Here is an 18055-nt window from a genome sequence, read left to right on the forward strand (position 1 = left end):
GTCGCCTGTACACAGGGGCTGCTCGAAGGATATACTGGAGTTTCGGGATCCACAGACAATTTCTCAGAAGATAGAAGGCCGAGTGCGCATCTATGTGCTGTAGCCGGTCCACCATCCGCTCCAGGTCATTTTTCTTCTCCGCCATTACTTTCTCGGCAGCCGCATCCATCATTGGCGCTCCAAGCATCCTGGCTTCAATGTCTTTTACTAAGGCAGCCCCAGGGATAAATTTGTGCAGACGCTCTATAATAGACCGCGTTTGGTGCTCACTACAGCACCGTGGCAGGATGATCTCGCATTTTGTAGGGTTGACAACAAGTCCTCTAGCTGATAGTGCTGGAATCAACCGTTCTAGGTCACGGCAGACGGTATCGATGTCCCCACCGATAGATCCATCGTCTAAATACCACATATTGAAGGCCGATTTCACTTCTCTGGCTGCAGTGTCAATAGCTAAAGAGAAGACTGCTGGACCGCAGGGATCTCCTTGCTGGAGGCCAGTAGCAGACGGAATCTTAAACGTGCCATAAAACAGTGGGGTCGGTTCCGAGTAAGCTTGCCATAGTAAACGATACAGCCCAGGCGCCCGTTCCCGTACGTCTCGGAGAAAACAGTCGCGTCGGATGGTATTAAAAGCATTCTTCATGTCAATCTTAACAAAAACCTCTTCTCCGCTCATGCACTCCATGAACCGCCGGGAAGCATGGACGGCCGCCTCACACCCACCTGGAGTGCCGTAGCCAAGCTGCACCGGACGTAGCTCTTCGCCAAACTCTGCCGCAAGGGGCTTCAACGCGACCTTGGTGGCCAGCCTTCTAAAAACAGAGCCGACCGCTATAGGCCTGAGGCCACCGTCACGTTTTCTGAGCGCAGTTAAACTAGCGCCAAAGAAGGCGGGACATGCAAAGGCTGGCAGCTCTCCCAAAAGGGCCTGGTTTACTAGGGCTGTGAGTGCGGTAATCAAGCGCACCCCGGCTTCTCCTGCAGATTTACTTATGAGATCTTTTAGGTGTGCGGGCCGGAGGCCATCCAACCCGGCACTAGAGCCGGTGTTGAAGGTGCAGATGGCCGCCGTTACCTCCGCCTCTGACACCTGTCCTGGCAGCTCCATCTCCTGATCTGGGGCGGGCGGCAGATCCAGGTCAGCAGGGGCGTCTGGGTGCTTAAGTTTAAGGCAGGCGATGTTCTCTTCAGACGGCAAAGCCAGTGTGTCGCTGGAGGTCAGGAGCCGGAGAGCGCCCTTGACATCGCCATCGGAGAGCTTGGCGCCCACACGTTTCTTCAAAACTTCACCCTCAGATTGCCGCCGCAGCTGCCGCCGTCCCGGGGCTCCCCTACTGCGATCCTGCAAATGCGTACTCATCTGAGTGTCTGTTTCGGCCATGTATCTCGCAATCTGTTGCTTAAGCTTCGTGTTGAGTGACAAATCGTTTCTTGCATGTCTGTCACGTACTGGCGTGGAAAGAGCGACAAGTGGAAACTGTAAAAGCCGGAACCATGCCGCTTCCGACTTTGTAGCAACAGCAGATTCTATCAGCTGTGTTAATGCCTCAGCCGCCTGGATCCTAACGCCCTTGGGGATCCTAGGAACAATTCTGTTATGCCGTTTCAGCGCAGCAAGAGTACTGGCTAAACAGCTTTTGGAGCCTTCGTTGGTCGGAGCGGTGCTGACAGGTTGAGCTGAGACGGGTACGGTACCCGGAAAACTATCACTTCGTAAGCAGTCCCGGCACCACCAGCGGGCAAGAGACTCTGCTTGCACTTTCGTCAGACGAACACAGGATAGGTGCCAGTGCAACAGGCAACGTCCACACTGAATGGTCCTCTTCCTGGAATTCTTCATCGCGCAGCAGTGGCACATTTTGACTGCTCCTGACTCCGGGCCCGGGTTGGGTTCCACATCGCCAGACAGCAGCAGTAGTAGCACTGGTACGCATAGACGGCCGTTGGAACTACGCATTTTTCTCAACGGTGTGAGAAAAATGGTTTTTTTTTGAAAAAAAAAATTGCTTTTTTGATGGCTAAATGATTTGGTTTGAAAAAAATATCCATCGGATCGAGGTGCCTGTGTCTGATAAGCATGCTTTCTGCTTCAGAACCTGTCAATAGTTCAGTGAACCTGTGAAATGTGTTTTATAATTCAGGTGCGTAGTTTTGTGACAAATGAAAGGCGTAGATAATTTTCGCTAAAAATGGATTTGCAGAGGTTTGAAACATTTATATTTTTAGGAATACTGTTGCTAGTCATGCAAACGTGATGATTGGATCTTGGAGAGAATTGAATGCTCTTTCTAATGATAGCATTTTCAATTGTCAAACGTATCAGGTTAAGCAGCAAACCCCGTGTAACTTTTTAGTGGCACACTAGGGTGACCCGCGTGCTCCGCAACGCGAAAAGGGATATTTTCGATCGGCGGGTGTTCGGTTGTTCTTGTGTCGGTTGGGTTATCTATCCATTTCGGTCGATTGCTTTTTGACGGCTAAACGTTTTGGTTTGTGGAAAAAATATCCACCGCATCGAGGTGCCCGTGTCTGATAAGCATGCTTTCCACTTCAGAATCTGTCAAATGTGCTTTATAATTGAGGTGCGTAGTTTTAAGACAAATGAAAGGCGTAGATAATTTTCGCTAAAAATCGTTTTGCAGAGGTTTAAAACATTTATATTTTTAAGAATACTGTTGCTTGTCATGCAAACGTGATGATTGGATCTTGGAGAGAATTGAATGCTCTTTCTAATGATAGCATTTTCAATTGTCAAGCGTATCAGGTTAAGCAGCAAATCCCGTGTAACTTTTTAGTGGCACATTATGGACAAATACCATTTAATTCAGCGATTTTTTCCACATTGTTTTTGATCAATTAGCTTTTCACAATTTTTCCATGAGAGACGGTACATTTTTATTGCTAATAGGCGCTGTTTCAACTCATTCCGTCTGACGATCACCTGAAATTAATATAAATTCCAAAATCCGTCCAAAACGTCCATTTTTCAAAAGAAAGTGTCCTCCCCGGTGCACGTGGCGCGTGCCACCCCTGCACCGCACACTATTCGATTGCCCGTTCGATTCTCTACACGATGCTGTTTTCCCCGTGCCGATCGGGCGCACGGCTACCGAGATATTGCACGGGGAACGGACCCGTGTCGGGCAAATTTAGCCATTTTCGCCCGTTTTTGCCAGCCGATTTATACATGTAAAGTCTATGACGCGAATTTGCACTTTTTGGGCACGCGCCACGCGCTCGCTATCGATCCGATCGAGCCGAGACCGCTCAAAGGCACGTTGTCCATCCTTGTTCTATAACTTGCGCAAATTTCAGCGCGGTAGGTGCAACGGTGTGATCTGTAACCCGCGCTACGTAGCACCATGTCGCGACCTTCGTAATAGACAGAAACTACGCCTTCCTCAAATAGTAATATAGATTATGGACAAATACCATTTTAATTCAGCGATTTTTTCCACCTTGTTTTTGATCAATTAGCTGTTCACAATTTTTCCATGAGAGGCGGTACATTTTTATTGCTAATAGGCGCTGTTTCAACTCATTCCGTCTGACGATCACCTGAAATTAATATAAATTCCAAAATCCGTTTAAAATGGCACTTTTTGAAATGAAATTGCCCTCACGTGTGCACGTGGCGCGTGCCACCCCTGCACCGCACACTATTCGATTGCCCGTTCGATTCTCTACACGATGCTGTTGGGCGCACGGCTACCGAGATATTGCACGGGGAACGGACCCGTGTCGGGCAAATTTAGCTGTTTTCGCCCGTTTTTGCCAGCCGATTTATACATGTAAAGTCTATGACGCGAATTTGCACTTTTTGGGCACGCGCCAAGCCCTCGCTATCGATCCGATCGAGCCGAGACCGCTCAAAGGCACGTTGTCCATCCTTGTTCTATAACTTGCGCAAATTTCAGCGCGGTAGGTGCAACGGTGTGACCTGTAACCCGCGCTACGTAGCACCATGTCGCGACCTCGGTTACAGACAGAAACTACGTCACCTCAAATAGTAATATAGAATGGGTGGCCCAGAAAAAACGTTCCCAACTTTAAATCAATATTTCTCAGAAAGTGATAAAGATACAACATTGCAACTTCGAATAGTCAATGCGGCACACATTTTCAGTAAATGGTGTGATTTTCATGGTGTTCGGTAAATAACTTTTTAAACGGTTCGTGTTTCAAGCATGACATATAAAAATTACTTTTTTGCTCCGATGTTTACTAAAAAATGTGAGTGAACGGGTCACTTTCACCACGCGGCACCGCGGCCTAGAGCCATGACTTCTACTGGCAGCTAGTCTCATTGATGGTTCGGGTCTCAGGATGACACATTCCCTCAGGCAACCACGATGGCTCTGTGCCAGCGGCATCGGAAGAAGTTTCCAGTTTTCTAACCATCTTGTGACTCAAATGCTTTCCTGGCTGACATTCCTGGGAAAAGGTAGCTTTTCAACCAGTTTTTTTTTTTGTCATCTGTTGGCAATGTTGTTTTTCATAAGCTATTCTGTGGTCTTCTGGCACAGGAACCGGTCTGCTTTAGTTTGTTTTCCTTATCCGGTCGATTTACTGTTTGATCTACTGAAAGGAGGGTCATCAGCAGTAATCCATGCACCGTGCCACTTCTGCTCGAAACATGATTTGATGTTGAAACAAAGGACATCCATGAGCACCATTTTGGCTCAGTATTTGAATATTTGGCACTTAAGTGAGACAAAAATATTTAAAATAAGAACATACGTGTTAGTTTCATTCACGTGCTCTATTTGTTATTCTTTTTTATAATATGGGACGTCTAACCCAATCATCACTATCGTTTGACATCGGCAAAAAAAGCAAAAACGTCTTGCTTAATTCAACTCAAGATTGCCAGCTTAAAAATGATGGTATAGTGTTATAATTTGGCATACCAATGCGCAAAGAAATGATGCATACTTGATGAAAATTTTGGCTCGTTATTTGTACTCGTATTTGATATATAGGCCTCCAAAGTTCGGAACGTTTTTTTTCTGGACCACCCGGTATATTCATTGAAATGCTGCTTAGTGCTTGGTGCCAACTACCCGACCGTCAATAGCTGTTTTCACGACGGGCTATCTGGCGAATGCACCTGATTTGACCAAATCTGCACCTAATTTCTTTTGAAGCAAATATCTTCATTTTATGAATTTATTTCAGTGTTTAATCGATGATGCTCTCTGATATTATGACAAAGCAGGCAGTTAGTGCAACCCTAGCTGATAGCTGCTAAGAGACACATTGAACCTGATTTGACCAAATCTGCACCTAATCTGTACCAGATGTGCACCAAATGTGTACCAAATGGCCGTCGTGAAAACGGCTAATAATAATTTTACGTTTTTTTTTGCAAGTCCTTTTAGGAGTTTTTTTTAGACAAGTAGGTACAAGCCGTATGAATGAATGAATGAATGAATGGCCATCAGAAGCATTTCTGAGTAGAGTATTCACTGAGGAAAGATGACCTGCTCATAGGACCCATTTGTGACTATAGCCTCAGTATCGGCATGCTAGGATATTAGTCTCTGGAGATGATTCCAAAAATTTATAAATGGCTTTTCCAGCTATGTCCACAATTAATATCAAATGACAGATAATTGGTTTCATTTTTCGCAATCACGTGCACCACTAAAGCTGGTCGCCCGACCATTAGGTACTATACATGGCTGGAACAATTAATCTGTTGATTGGAGAAATATACTAATGTATTTGAAAGCCAGTTTCTCTAACATTGCAATATCATTTTGCGTCATAAATGTATTTTTGCGTATCACTAAATCGACTTCACATGACATTGTGAGATGTCAATTACCAAAATCCATTAACCCGCGCCCAGCTGGGGGTCCTGGGGCCGTATTCACGTCGACTTCGTAAGTCGATTTTCTTTCGTAAGTATAATTTGGTATTCACGTCGACACTTCTTAAGTTTTTATCGACGGAGTTCACGTGAATAAAAAAATTTGCTTAAGAAATAGGTCAAACTTAAGAAAATTCTTACGAAAATGATCGACGTGAATACGGCCCCTGGATTTCCACGCCCTGCTGGGGGGGGGTGTTTGAACACCCCCCCTTCTAACTCGGCTCCTGGGCCACGTAGCGATACGCGGAAGGCGGCGTTCGAAAGAGCGTCAAAAATAATGAGGAAATCACTTCGGTCAATTTTTTGGTCAGGTCAAAGGTCAGGTCACCAGAGGTCATTGAAGGCAAAATTTCGCCGATTTCCAGAACGAATGTCGACAATTTCCAAGAACCCAACGCATAACTCGGGAACCAATAGAGCTACAGCGCCGCGGAAAAGCGCATTCGATAGCCCTATTAACGCCCTTTCTGAGTAATTCTCTCAGATTTGACCTAACGTCAACGGTTTTGCCTGCAGGGGGCAAAAACTGCAAAAATAGCCGATTTTTTCGGAAACAGTTTTTCTGCAATAACTTTTGACCCAAGCATTGTACGAGCTTACTTTTACCGGCATCGTGTTCCTCTCGTCAAGACGCATCGAATGAACTATAACTTGACCTTGAAAGGTCAACTTCAAAATTTGACCTCAGGTCAAGGTCATGACCTGACCGGAAATGGTCATGTTGCATATCAGTCGATCCGTATCGTCGAGCTGAACACATCTAAGGCGTTTTCATCGCTCTAGCATGCCTCTATCAAAAGTTATTTGCGAAAAACTGTTAGATACCATTCGTGACCTAAGATGACCTCAGGGCATAAACAGGGGTCACGGACACCATTTCCATGTTCAGTGTGTCTAAAACACTTGTAATTCAGTGTTTGGGAGTGTTTATAATGTCTTTCGTCCAAAAGAGGCGCATTTCAATTTTCTCCCATTGACTTATAATGGGGAGGTCGCAAAATTGACCTGACCTTAGGTCATCGATATCAAAATTCTGAGATATACATTTTGTACATGCTATTGCTCTTAGCAATCACTGAACGTTTCAAAGCGATCGGTCACTTGGTGTAGCTATGACAGACATTGAAACTTTTTATGAGGTGAGGTCACTTCAAGTGACCTGGTGACCTGACCTTGAATGACCTTGGTCTGAAATTTTCACAACATGTGTAGAATTCATGTATGATAAGGTGTACCAAAAACGGCGGCGCTCCGCGCCGCCGTTTTTGAGATATTCGCGAAAAACCACAGGGGGGGGGTGTTCAAACACCCCCCCCCCAGCAGGGCGCGGGTTAAAAGCACTTTTTATTTATGCATATTTTTTCATTAAATTTTCGTACCTCATATCAATTTTAACGGAACGCTTTAGCTTTTCCTTCCGCAGGAGCTATTCCTATCAACTTTGCATCACAATTCTATCTATCCATATCTATCAAAACATTTATGTACAAAGCCCAAGCCATTCATCATGAGGCTCCTTCACGAAACGTTCTCCTCACATATATCTCACGTGCCACCCGTCTCTACGCTCCGCCTCCCTGCCTGATCGCCGGCCCAGTCGGCCCGTTTGAAGTGCATTAGGTAATTGGAATTGTTGTCGACTGAAGTGGACGTGTGTTGGGAGTACGGTTAGTTAAATGGATTCACTGGCAGAGCTGTCGATTCTCTGTTCTAATACAACGCCGGGCTGCAGAGAGGCTGACTGTGTTGGTTGGGATAGTTGTGAAGGTAGGACTTGATGAGAGCTCATATCGTTAGGCGGCACGCGCGGACATCGATAGCAGCGCCTCTATCGGTCACTAGGGAAAGCTGGGCTGTAGGCGACGAAATACCGGCTGAGTTGTCACAAGTTAAATAGGTTTATAGACATCCGTCTTGTGAAAAAGTTGAACTTTTGCCTTCAATATTTCTACAGGCAATTTTAGAAGTGCCTTCACATAGATTACAAAGCCGTTTAAATTATTTTATTCACTTCAAGCCTTCCCTATTGTTCTTGATGATGCGGGAACTATTTCTAATTAGTGTTTCTAGCTTAGTAAAAGAACATATTGTGCAAACGATGAAAAAAGCATAAATGGAAGATTTTAAATGCAACTTTCTGTAACAGATAATGGTAAATTCTCTACACATCAAGGAAAAGGTGCATGCTAACTGATAATTTAAAGTTCTTGGGGCCAGTTGGTTTCTTCTTTTCTTACGTCGCCCCAATGGCCGCGAATACACTTGTGATAACGCCTATCGTGTGTGTGAGCGGCTGACTCAACTGAAAAAGTCAGATTTTCTGGAATGTGCCTTCTTATTGACTCTTTTGTGCTAGGCGGAAGGAATATTCTCTTAGATATCGGCATTTGTTTGGCAGTTGTGTACCAAAGCAATAAGCTTCAAATTTCCGGGCACGAGGCTTTCTAGAATATACCTGACCTTTTCCTTTCTACTTCAATACCGGCGCTTCTTCCTGAATCCTGCACTTCATCCCTCACCACCAGGGTGCCAGACATTATTAGTTGCACAAATTGAATTCCCTGCGGACTAATTACATTCGATCCTTTCACCACTTAGCGCCTGTGATCTTCGACAGGTGCTCACTGAAGGGGTGCTCGGTGATGAAGGGCCTAAGGCACCCCGGGTGCTGACAGACTCAGCCGATTGGATTTGGCGGCGCCTTGCAACATCAAGGCACGAGAAGAGCGCATAAGTGTTTACTGGAAATGAACTGGATGGGATGGCTATGCATTAGCTAATGCACTGGCTTTGCCTTATTGCCTTAGGAATTATCAATATTAATACTGCTTCATAGCAGCTGTTTGCTGGAGGTATGCATAGAAATTTCTCAGAATATTTACCAATAACCTCAATAAATATATTGATATTTTACTATAAAACACACTCCCTTCAATCGATACAGGAGACTCAAACGCTTAAATCCCTATTGTTATAGTCTGGCGTAAAAAAAGATCACGAAGCTACAGCGCCGGAGCCTAAAATCTCGTCGCTAGATGGCAGCAGTAGTCGGCGCCTAAAAGTAGACTGTTCCGCACGACATCCGCGCAGCAAGGCCTATACGGCCGCTTGACGGTATTATCTTTCCCCTTGAACAGTGTTTGAAGGTGAACAAAGCAGGGCACATGCAGTATTCAGACGAAACCGTTATGTGCTCAACCCTTCACCAACACACATTTGATTAATTTCTGTCAGATGAAAGCGATTTCATTTTCAACTCAAGTCAATGGATGCAGGTAACTGAGCGGTCAGCGTGCATATTATTGTCGTTTATTTCTCACATTTAAACGATAAAAATGCAAGAGATTTGCCAGTCCCCCAATACATTAGATTGTGCGGTCTGTATGATCGATCAAGTTTCGCTTATTACATAGTCATAAGTCAAGGTCTAAGGCTCTACCAAATGCCTTGATCTGAGCTCTGGCCAACAGTTTTCTTGAATCGATGCTCGTCCATATTCGGACCTGTGACGACTACTGACCGAAATCCAAGCCACGTTGGGTTAGCGGTGACCGGAAATGTAAACATGTTTTTCAATCATTTTAAAACCATGATTGAACGGGAGGGGGCCTTCGGGAGGCCTTTACACCTGCGCAGACTGATGGGAGCTGAACTGGCTGTCGATTTTTGTGATGTCTTTGGAACACCGGCGTTACTGATTCATGTTACGTGACATGATGGATCCTTGTCTGTCTTTTACACGCAAGTTGTGTCACAAGTGATGCAACCTCGAGATTAGGTATTTCTGATCGTGGATTCGATTCTGGCTCAGATGCTACAGTCAGGCGTTATCATTCATGTATGTACATATACGCATTTTGCGATGCCTGGTTGCATAACGAAACTGCTACCATATAGGTCGGTCATCCACAGAAAATACAAGATTGCCATTGATTTCAACCTTGGGGGACTCGAGTAGCCAGCGCAGTTTGTGATCGATGCAACTACTGCATGATTACGCGAACTTGTACGGTGTACGTACGTTGATATGAAAGCAAGTTTGTCTCGGATAGTCGGCTTTTGTACCTAAAGAACGCAACACGAGTAATTATAAAGGCGCTTTCGTTGTATTATTACCGATACGTTTTGTTTGGTTGTTGAGGCTCACTTATTTTAGCAGCCCAGTCAGCTATGTTTGCCCTGAAATTCTATGCTGGTTGTGTAATGTGCAATCACTTCATAATGCGCCTTTCATGCATCACCATTATTCTGTGGGTTTCATTCAACCGCCTTGGGAACGCTTTGACCAATTGTCCCTAGCGATATAATGTTGAGAGACGATGGTATACTGAGCGACTGCAATCTCATGTTTCTTCATCAACGCGAAATTCTCTGGGAATATCCCACGATTTATGGCGTAGCTGCCTCAACTCTGCAATACGTGTGTTGCACACGAATCGACAGCTAAGTAGTTATTCCTGAGGTGACTCTTTTATCCCGCCTGGTAAACGCCCAGTTTAGAAGTAATTGTTACCTTGAAGTTTCTCGTGAAACCGACAATTCCAAATTTAATAATCGCGGTTAAACTGGAGCCAGATATTCTCTCACGACCGAAAAATGCGTAGTGCAGCCGTACCCAGCACAGTCTAGACATTATATAACTGGCCCACTTATTGCAAACCTAGCGTATACTGCAGTAGTCTGTCAGCACCGGGCAGTCGGAACTCAACGGTTGACTTTGGGATAAGGAAGTGGGGTTTCACCATGTTGGTGCGTGTGCCTAAAATGCGCTACATTCAAGGTGACGCAAAAATCACAATTGTGCAATATGGCCCATTGTCCTGACACAGTTATTATCTTGCCATAACGGCCTGAGATTCCCTTTACGCAGTTGTACTTCACTACTCTCGCACGACTCAGATGCCTCCGATGTTCTCCTTGATAGACTGACCACTTTCATTGATAAAGTGACAGGCAGCCGCTTCTTCCAGCTTATCGCACTCCTTCCATTGTCACAGTGCGTCTTCACTCACAGGGCTACCCATTCTGCCCCGAAACCCTCCCCACTGTTACAGCTAACCCACTCTCCTTCCCTCGGTCATCACTTATCAACTCATAGCGACTCTTCCCCTCTACGCGTGTTCTGATTTCATGGGGTGTTTTTGCTAACTCCGTCCCTTTTATGTGTCTCCTTTGCAGGACTGTCTCTGAATGACCTGACCCCTCCCCCTTTGTGTGCTCTTACGTGTAAGTACGTGCCGTCCCGACTGACCCTTTCCCTCGCCGCCGCAGGTCCCAGATGCCTTCTCGCAGCATGGGCAACACGAGCTCATCCGGCGCCGCCTCGCCCCAGCCGCGCTCCCCCACCTTCCGACCGCGGGTCACGCTGCCGCCCGACTACGAGTACATGAAAAAACTCGTACCCGAACTCAAGGTAAGAGCTGGGAGGGAGTACATAAAAAACTCGTGCGGCCGAACTCAAGGTAAGAGCCAGGAGTACATGAAAAACTCGTGCGGCCGAACTCAAGGTAAGAGCCAGGAGTTCATAAAAAACTGGTACCCGAACTCAAAGTAAGAGCTATCCGACCACATCTAAGGAGTTGGGGTAAAACCTATGAGTACACGAAAAAAACTTTAAAAATGATATCAGAACTCATAGTAAGACTAGCATGAAGGAACTGGTGCCGGTTCAGCATATTTTTATTACTGACTGCTTTTCTAAATCCAAAAGAAACAATTCTATTTTCTTCAACTGTACGGTCTTTGATAATTGTGTGACCCACATGCTCCAAAGGCCGCCTTCAAGTGGCCTTGAACGAGCTCCTTTCGTAAAAAAAGTATCTCAAGCGTATTCCTAATTTGTTCTGAGAGTCAGAGCTGTAATGTCATTGTAGAAACCAGGGACGTCAGTCGTCTGTTCTATTTTGCCTCACCACATTTGCTATTTGATGCCCTACACTGACAATGTATCGCGATGATTATCCCGATGATATGTTTGATAGAAATATGCCTAGATAGGCTGAACGTTTTTTGACAATTATTTTGACACCCTTCTTTCAATTAAACAAAAGTTAGAAATCTTTTCATATGTAAAGTTGTCTTAAGAATAATTTATTGAGCGAGCTCTTTCGATGATGCGCGTGCATACTTGCGCGAATCCCAACGTGTATGTTTGTGTCGGTTTGTGTGCTGGTTAGCTCATCAGCGACCGCGGCTAGCTCGTCCCGATTTGCTGCACTATTCACGTTGGATCGATGGCTCGGCTTGCTGACCGGTGTTCGTTCGTTACTTTCCGACTGTTTTCTGTTGACGCAAGGTCGAGGCAGTTGTGCGAATCAATGACGGGGCTAAGGAGGGGGAGATGGGGGTGCTTGTTAGTGGCCAAACCAACAGAGTTGCCTTGGCTACTGAGGGCCGCAAGAAGGAGATAGGTACCTAGTGCGGGGGGATAAATTTACCTCTGTTTTGGATGATGAATGGATCTTTGGTGGTGCTGTTAGCATTGATAATATGTCAGCGCAGTTTTTCTTTTTTTGTAAATTTGATTGATAAATTCAAATGGATTAGATGATAAAGTTTTGACACACCTTTTAGAAACACATTTTTATCTTAGGTATTAAACAGTCAATGGACAGGTAGTGTCAAGTGTTGGATGAGGTAGCTACTTAATCGTTTAAACCTGACTAAAAACCTGCCCATGAGACTAAAAATTCACACCTAGCCTGGCTGCATATCGATTACATTCTGTTAGTTTGTGACTTGTTCTTGGAATGCGGTGCTGTTGCCAGCGCTGTTCGCTAAAACTCCTGGTGCTCATTTGTAAAGCAATTATCTCCGTTGTGTTCGTTCCACTCGTGCTGGTGTCAGGTGGACAGAGTGAAATGGTAGTCGCTGGGGAGGGGGAGGGAAAGGGAGAGAGAGAGAGAGAGAGAGAGAGAGAGAGAGAGAGAGAGAGAGAGAGAGAGAGAGAGAGAGAGAGAAAGAGAGAGAGAGAGTGAGAGAGAGAGGGAGAGAGATAGAGAAAAAGAGTGATGAAAGAGGAAGGGAATGGTTAAAAGGTAGGAAAGTACAGAAATAGTGTGTGAGAAAAAGAGGGAGGGATGTAGAGAGGGGGAAAGAGAGAGAGAGAGAGAGAGAGAGAGAGAGAGAGAGAGAGAGAGAGAGAGAGAGAGAGAGAGAGAGAGAGAGAGAGAGAGAGAGAGAGAGAGAGAGAGGAGAGAGAGAGAGAGAGAGAGAGAGAGAGAGAGAGAGAGAGAGAGAGAGAGAATGAGCTGGAAGAGCAACGTGGAGAATTGAGAGGTAGCAACTGACTGGAACGAGGATGAAAGTGGAGAAAAAGTGTGAGCATATTTGATTGACCGAATCCTCAATATAATCTGAATAAAAATGACAAATAGCAAAATTCGGGTATGTTCGATCACAGAAATTCGATCGGGTATATTCGATCACAGGGGTGGCAAAGATCTGTGATCGAATATACCCGAATTTTGCTATTTGTCATTTTTATTCAGATTATATTGAGGATTCGGTCAATCAAATATGCTCATAATCATCATGATTATTTTCCTCACAACGCTTAACTCTCTTCAATGGAGAAAAAGTGGATGACAATGCGAGAAGCAGAGAGAAAGTGAATCACTTCTGCAAGGGGCTTTAAAAAGGAAGAAGGATATGCAATGATTTGTAGTAGCCGGAGGAAAGTGCAAAAACAGACAATCATAGACATGCCCTATTCCTATTACAAGTTCAAATATTTTGTGAAATATCCCTTGGTCTGTCGAAATCACATTTTGAGTCTGGCATCTGGTCCAGTAGTCTATCCTTTAATGGGCACCGCTGTCTTTTTTATAAACTTAGTCTGAGCCTTTTGAATGGAAGGATTCACAAGGACAGAGCCCCCGCTAAGCGAAGCTTGTTGAGTTGACCCTGCCCTCTACCCTCCGATCGCGCAATTTCAGTTCTATGGCAGAATTTGGAGACTTACTTATATAAGTTTAACGTGCGCACATAGCGGCGCACGGCCGGTCCCCTCACTGACTTCGCCTGACACTCGTACCTAAGTTCCTCGTAAGCTCAACCTGTCGGCTCTCTAGCATGCTCTCAGCCCTGGTGAGACTCGAGCTCAACGTTAGAACACCGGTTCAGCTCACATTTGCATTACTAATTACAAACAGCTCAGTTATGTAGCTAATTTTGGCACGAATTCCTGGATCTTCAAGCGACGAAGTGGTAACACTCAGTGGCACCGTATTCTTAGCATAACCCTCCTAATTGCAATTAACGCATGTGCAAATATTTACAGCTTATATTACCATTATACTGGCTATATTACATTACACTATCCGGAGTGTATGCTTTCACAATCCCCCGGATGTGAGTACACTCACCCAGACGAGTTAAATAATTAACTCCAGTGATGAGCAGTCTCTTGCGTTACTCCTATTGTCGATAACCACTCAGCACTGTGAGCCATTTTGGGCGCCAATACCGAGCGTCCGGTACCACCACGGAAGCCGTGGCCTGAAACTGACACTTTTCCGGTTATATAATGTGCCGCCGTGGGCCGCTTAATTGCCGAGCCAAAGAGGAGAATGCTCGTGAAGGCGGCTTACGTGCGGCCCGTTCACGTCCAGGGAAGTCCTGCTTTTTGTTATGTACGACGATTTTATTTCTCATTTTGGCAGATTTGCGGAAGGTTTGTGTCCATCGATGTTTTCTATAAGACCTTGTTAGCACAAGGTCACAAGGATCACAAGGATCTACTTGTTATCACAAGTGGATACCGTTATGCACACTTTTAGATAAAAAATGCATGATTAAGGCGTTGGCTTTGGAAGGCTGCAATTATCGAAGCTTAAGTTTTGGAAGCGTGCAACTAGGTAAATATTTTGCAAGAATTGTGCATTCGGCAGTATTGTGTCGCGTGCTGTGAGCGTATTGTTCTATTTTGACAAATTCTAGCATTCTATCGATAGCATTTGACATCTATTTATGATCTTCTTCTCTCAAAAGTGCAGTAGAAATTAAGTATAGTTCTTTTTATAAGTGGCGTGGCTCCAAGTTACCGCATCGTCCTACCGTTGTGTTCTATCATAGCGTTCAACAGCAGCTCTGTATGTGCGCGCCGCTCCTCGGCCGAGAGGGTACCGCGATACGGCCGACCGTCTCATGTTTCCTACATCATCAGTAGGATGAGCGGGTTAGTAATGAGGCCGGGATCATCTTACCACCGCGCACCTGTCTGGCCCACGAGCCGCGCCGCGCGGTGAGAATGGGTAAGAATGGAGTGGGAATGGAGTGAGAATGGCGTGAGAACGGAGTGATAACGGAGTGATAACGGAGTGATAACGGAGTGCGAATGGGGTGAGACTGGAATGAAAAACGGATGATAGTTGGGTGAGAACGAGATGAGCATGGTAAAGACGGTTAGAATGAGATGACAATTGGTGAGAACGAAATTAAAACAGGATGAGAATAGGTTGAAGGCTGGGAACTGCGGAACGTATCAGATGTAGAAACTGAAGCAGTGGAGACTAACTTCGAATTTAGCTGGATTTGAGAAACATTATTGTGATATCATGTTTTCGTTCTGCATTTCCTACGGCTATTTGAAGTTTCCGCTCACGTTCCAGATACTCACTGACACTGACCAAGGATTTCTCTTCCCAAAGATTCAACGGTGATGAGCGCTTCAATTCAATACCAGCTCTGTTACCCGTTTCGTATTTCGTCTGCCAGTTCTGTTGTGCCTGTTTTCGAGTCAAGTCCTGCCTCTGGGAAAGTCCGTGTCATTTTCAGGGTTTTGTGAGGCTCCTCGTAAGATGTATTATTTTAGGCCATCTCTCCGTCTGACTTTGAATGAAGGCAAAGCCGCTTTGCGGTTATTCTAATCAGTTCGTGCTGCAGTGAAATTTCCAGAAGCTTTCATTGGTTTTGATTGAAAAATATTGCTCTGTTGAGCTCTAGATGACTAGATGGATGATAAAACTTATAAAAGTCAGTACATATTAACTAGTATGCTATTTTATATTTTGGTAGATATTGTTATAGTCAGGTACTGATTCAGTTTGAGTCATGCCGAGCTCAGATTTTTTTGTACTGAAATTGCAAACTAATGAAAACAGTGGTTCAATATGTCCTAAAAGGCATTTAGTTCTTTAAAGTAGGTACCAATAGAGGAACCTTATATTGTGAATCACAAAGTTTAACAGATAACCAAAATTATTAAGAAATAGACAAAGAAAGCAATAAAAATTGAATCTCCTAACATTGTTACGTTTGGTATTTTCTTGGCCACGTTTCGCATAATTTATGTAATAATGCGGTTGATTGGTTACGATCGAATGGGGACTTCAATAAGACGTTAATTATTTTGTTAAGTTCACTGAATTTATGATATGCCGGAAATACCCTTCTGGTTTTAAGCAGAAACTTTAGTTTAATTTTATAAATTTCATATTTTGTATTATTGAAAATCGAACGGTGGGCTGCTAGCCTGCGAAAATCCCCTCCGGCAATACCCCAAGCTCCGTGACCTTTCTCGGCGTACCTAGCTCCATGGCTGTTACCTTGGCGACTTCAATTACGTCATTTTCGCTCGCCAATGACGTCATCTATTGGGTGCTGTAAAGACGTACCTAAGCGTTGGTCTGGATGGCAGCTGGCGGTGACTTTTACTAATCTAGTCTCCAATGGGATTCTGAGAAAGCGGCGGCTAGGCCGAGATGACGGCTGGGGAAGCGGGTGCTGACGTATGTGGGGGAGGATTCTGACGTAGTATGGGGAGGAGTACTGATGGTAAAACACTGATGTCGGGTGAAATTGACGTCTCCTGACATGGACACTGATGTGAACGGTGCTTCTGCATCTGGCCGGTCGTTGCCGAAGCCTGTTGCAGACAGATCGTAGATTATCTCAGACCAGAACGAGGGCATTTTGCCGGACATTTGGAGCAGTGGGTTTGTCGTGGCGTGGGCGGTGGACTTTTGTTGAGGACAGCCAGATGTGGGTTAAATCACTGAGAAGTTATTTCTCGTTGTTAGGGGTATTACATACGAGTTGGCTGTGATTGGAAACGGAAATGGTGAACATTAGCCTGGTTGCCTTAGTTATAAGGCTTATGTTATTTTATCGTTGAGAGCTGCTGCGAGGAGCATGATAAATGTAGGAAGTATCATTAGAATATATGACCTTCTCCTCGGAAAATGACCAAATGAATGAAAATGATTATTTATTGATGAATTGATGATATTTCGGTCACAGACCTTCGTCTAAATCGAATTCGTTAAATCGTACAAGGCAAAAGTAGCGAGTGAAATGCGCAACAATAGGGTTGGGACCTATCTGCATGCTCTGTATGTTTTGGTAAAATAAAAAAGCTCAGAATTTTTAATGATTTAATTTAAAATCACTTTGTTAAAAAAATGCCTAGTTAGTTCAGAAATTAATTATTTGTGGCTGAAAACGACTTGCTTCTGATTGGTCGGGCTAATCATGACGTCACATGTAGGTATATAACTGTCTGTATATTTGGCGCAGTTGAGACATACATTTTCTATGTATTTTCCTATGGTAAATCGGAGTGATTGGTCGTGTTTTCAGTGTCTCTTTATTTTGCGCTGGTATTGCGTGGCTAAGAAGTTTTATCAAGAATGGCATATACTAAAATGTTCCTTTAATAATGGAGCTTCAATATCTGTGAGTTTTATTGGCAAGCGAAAACTGATTTCGCTGTTATTTTATCTGGAAATCACTCATTTTTTTAGGTCAATATTCAAAATATTTTACGGGAACAAGTTGGCACTTTTCTTGATTTTTGCACTCAAATCGCGTGCGATTCAACTGTATTGGAACTTGCAAAGAAGCTTGGTGATTAATTAACTGTGTTGTTATGGCACCGTTTGCAAAGCATGGATAATGAAACTCTGCCAAAGACTTAGCTACATAGCAATGCCTCAAGTAATACGCAGGAGGGACAGAATTTAGAGTCCGATCGAGAAGAATCGGTGCAAATGCTACGAAGACCAGGCAGCTCTGATACAAGCTAGTCGTCTCACTACTCTCACTCCATTAGACCAGCTGATTCCTGACAGCACCGACTCGGATGCAAAGATGGAGCTCATCTTCCAAGCCAGAAACCAGTTCTTTGATGGAAGATGTGATGCTGCCTCTGTCTCTGCTTTGTTGGCCACTTTG

The 18055-nt window shown here is 44.5% G+C and overlaps 1 protein-coding gene across 1 annotated transcript in view; it reads left to right on the plus strand.

The window, feature by feature from the left end:
- LOC122375001 (nascent polypeptide-associated complex subunit alpha, muscle-specific form-like) overlaps nucleotides 1–18055 on the plus strand; it is a gene marked incomplete at both ends in the record, with an annotated part of 53216 nt that overhangs the window by 14322 nt on the left and 20839 nt on the right. Inside the window, one exon of the mRNA XM_043354130.1 lies at nucleotides 11153–11294. Coding sequence (XP_043210065.1) covers nucleotides 11153–11294 — 142 coding nt within the window. The remainder of the gene's footprint in view (nucleotides 1–11152; nucleotides 11295–18055) is intronic.

This window comes from Amphibalanus amphitrite, unplaced genomic scaffold (assembly GCF_019059575.1).
Source record: "Amphibalanus amphitrite isolate SeventyFive unplaced genomic scaffold, NRLGWU_Aamphi_draft 001755F_arrow, whole genome shotgun sequence".
Taxonomy (NCBI): Eukaryota; Metazoa; Arthropoda; class Thecostraca; order Balanomorpha; family Balanidae; genus Amphibalanus; species Amphibalanus amphitrite.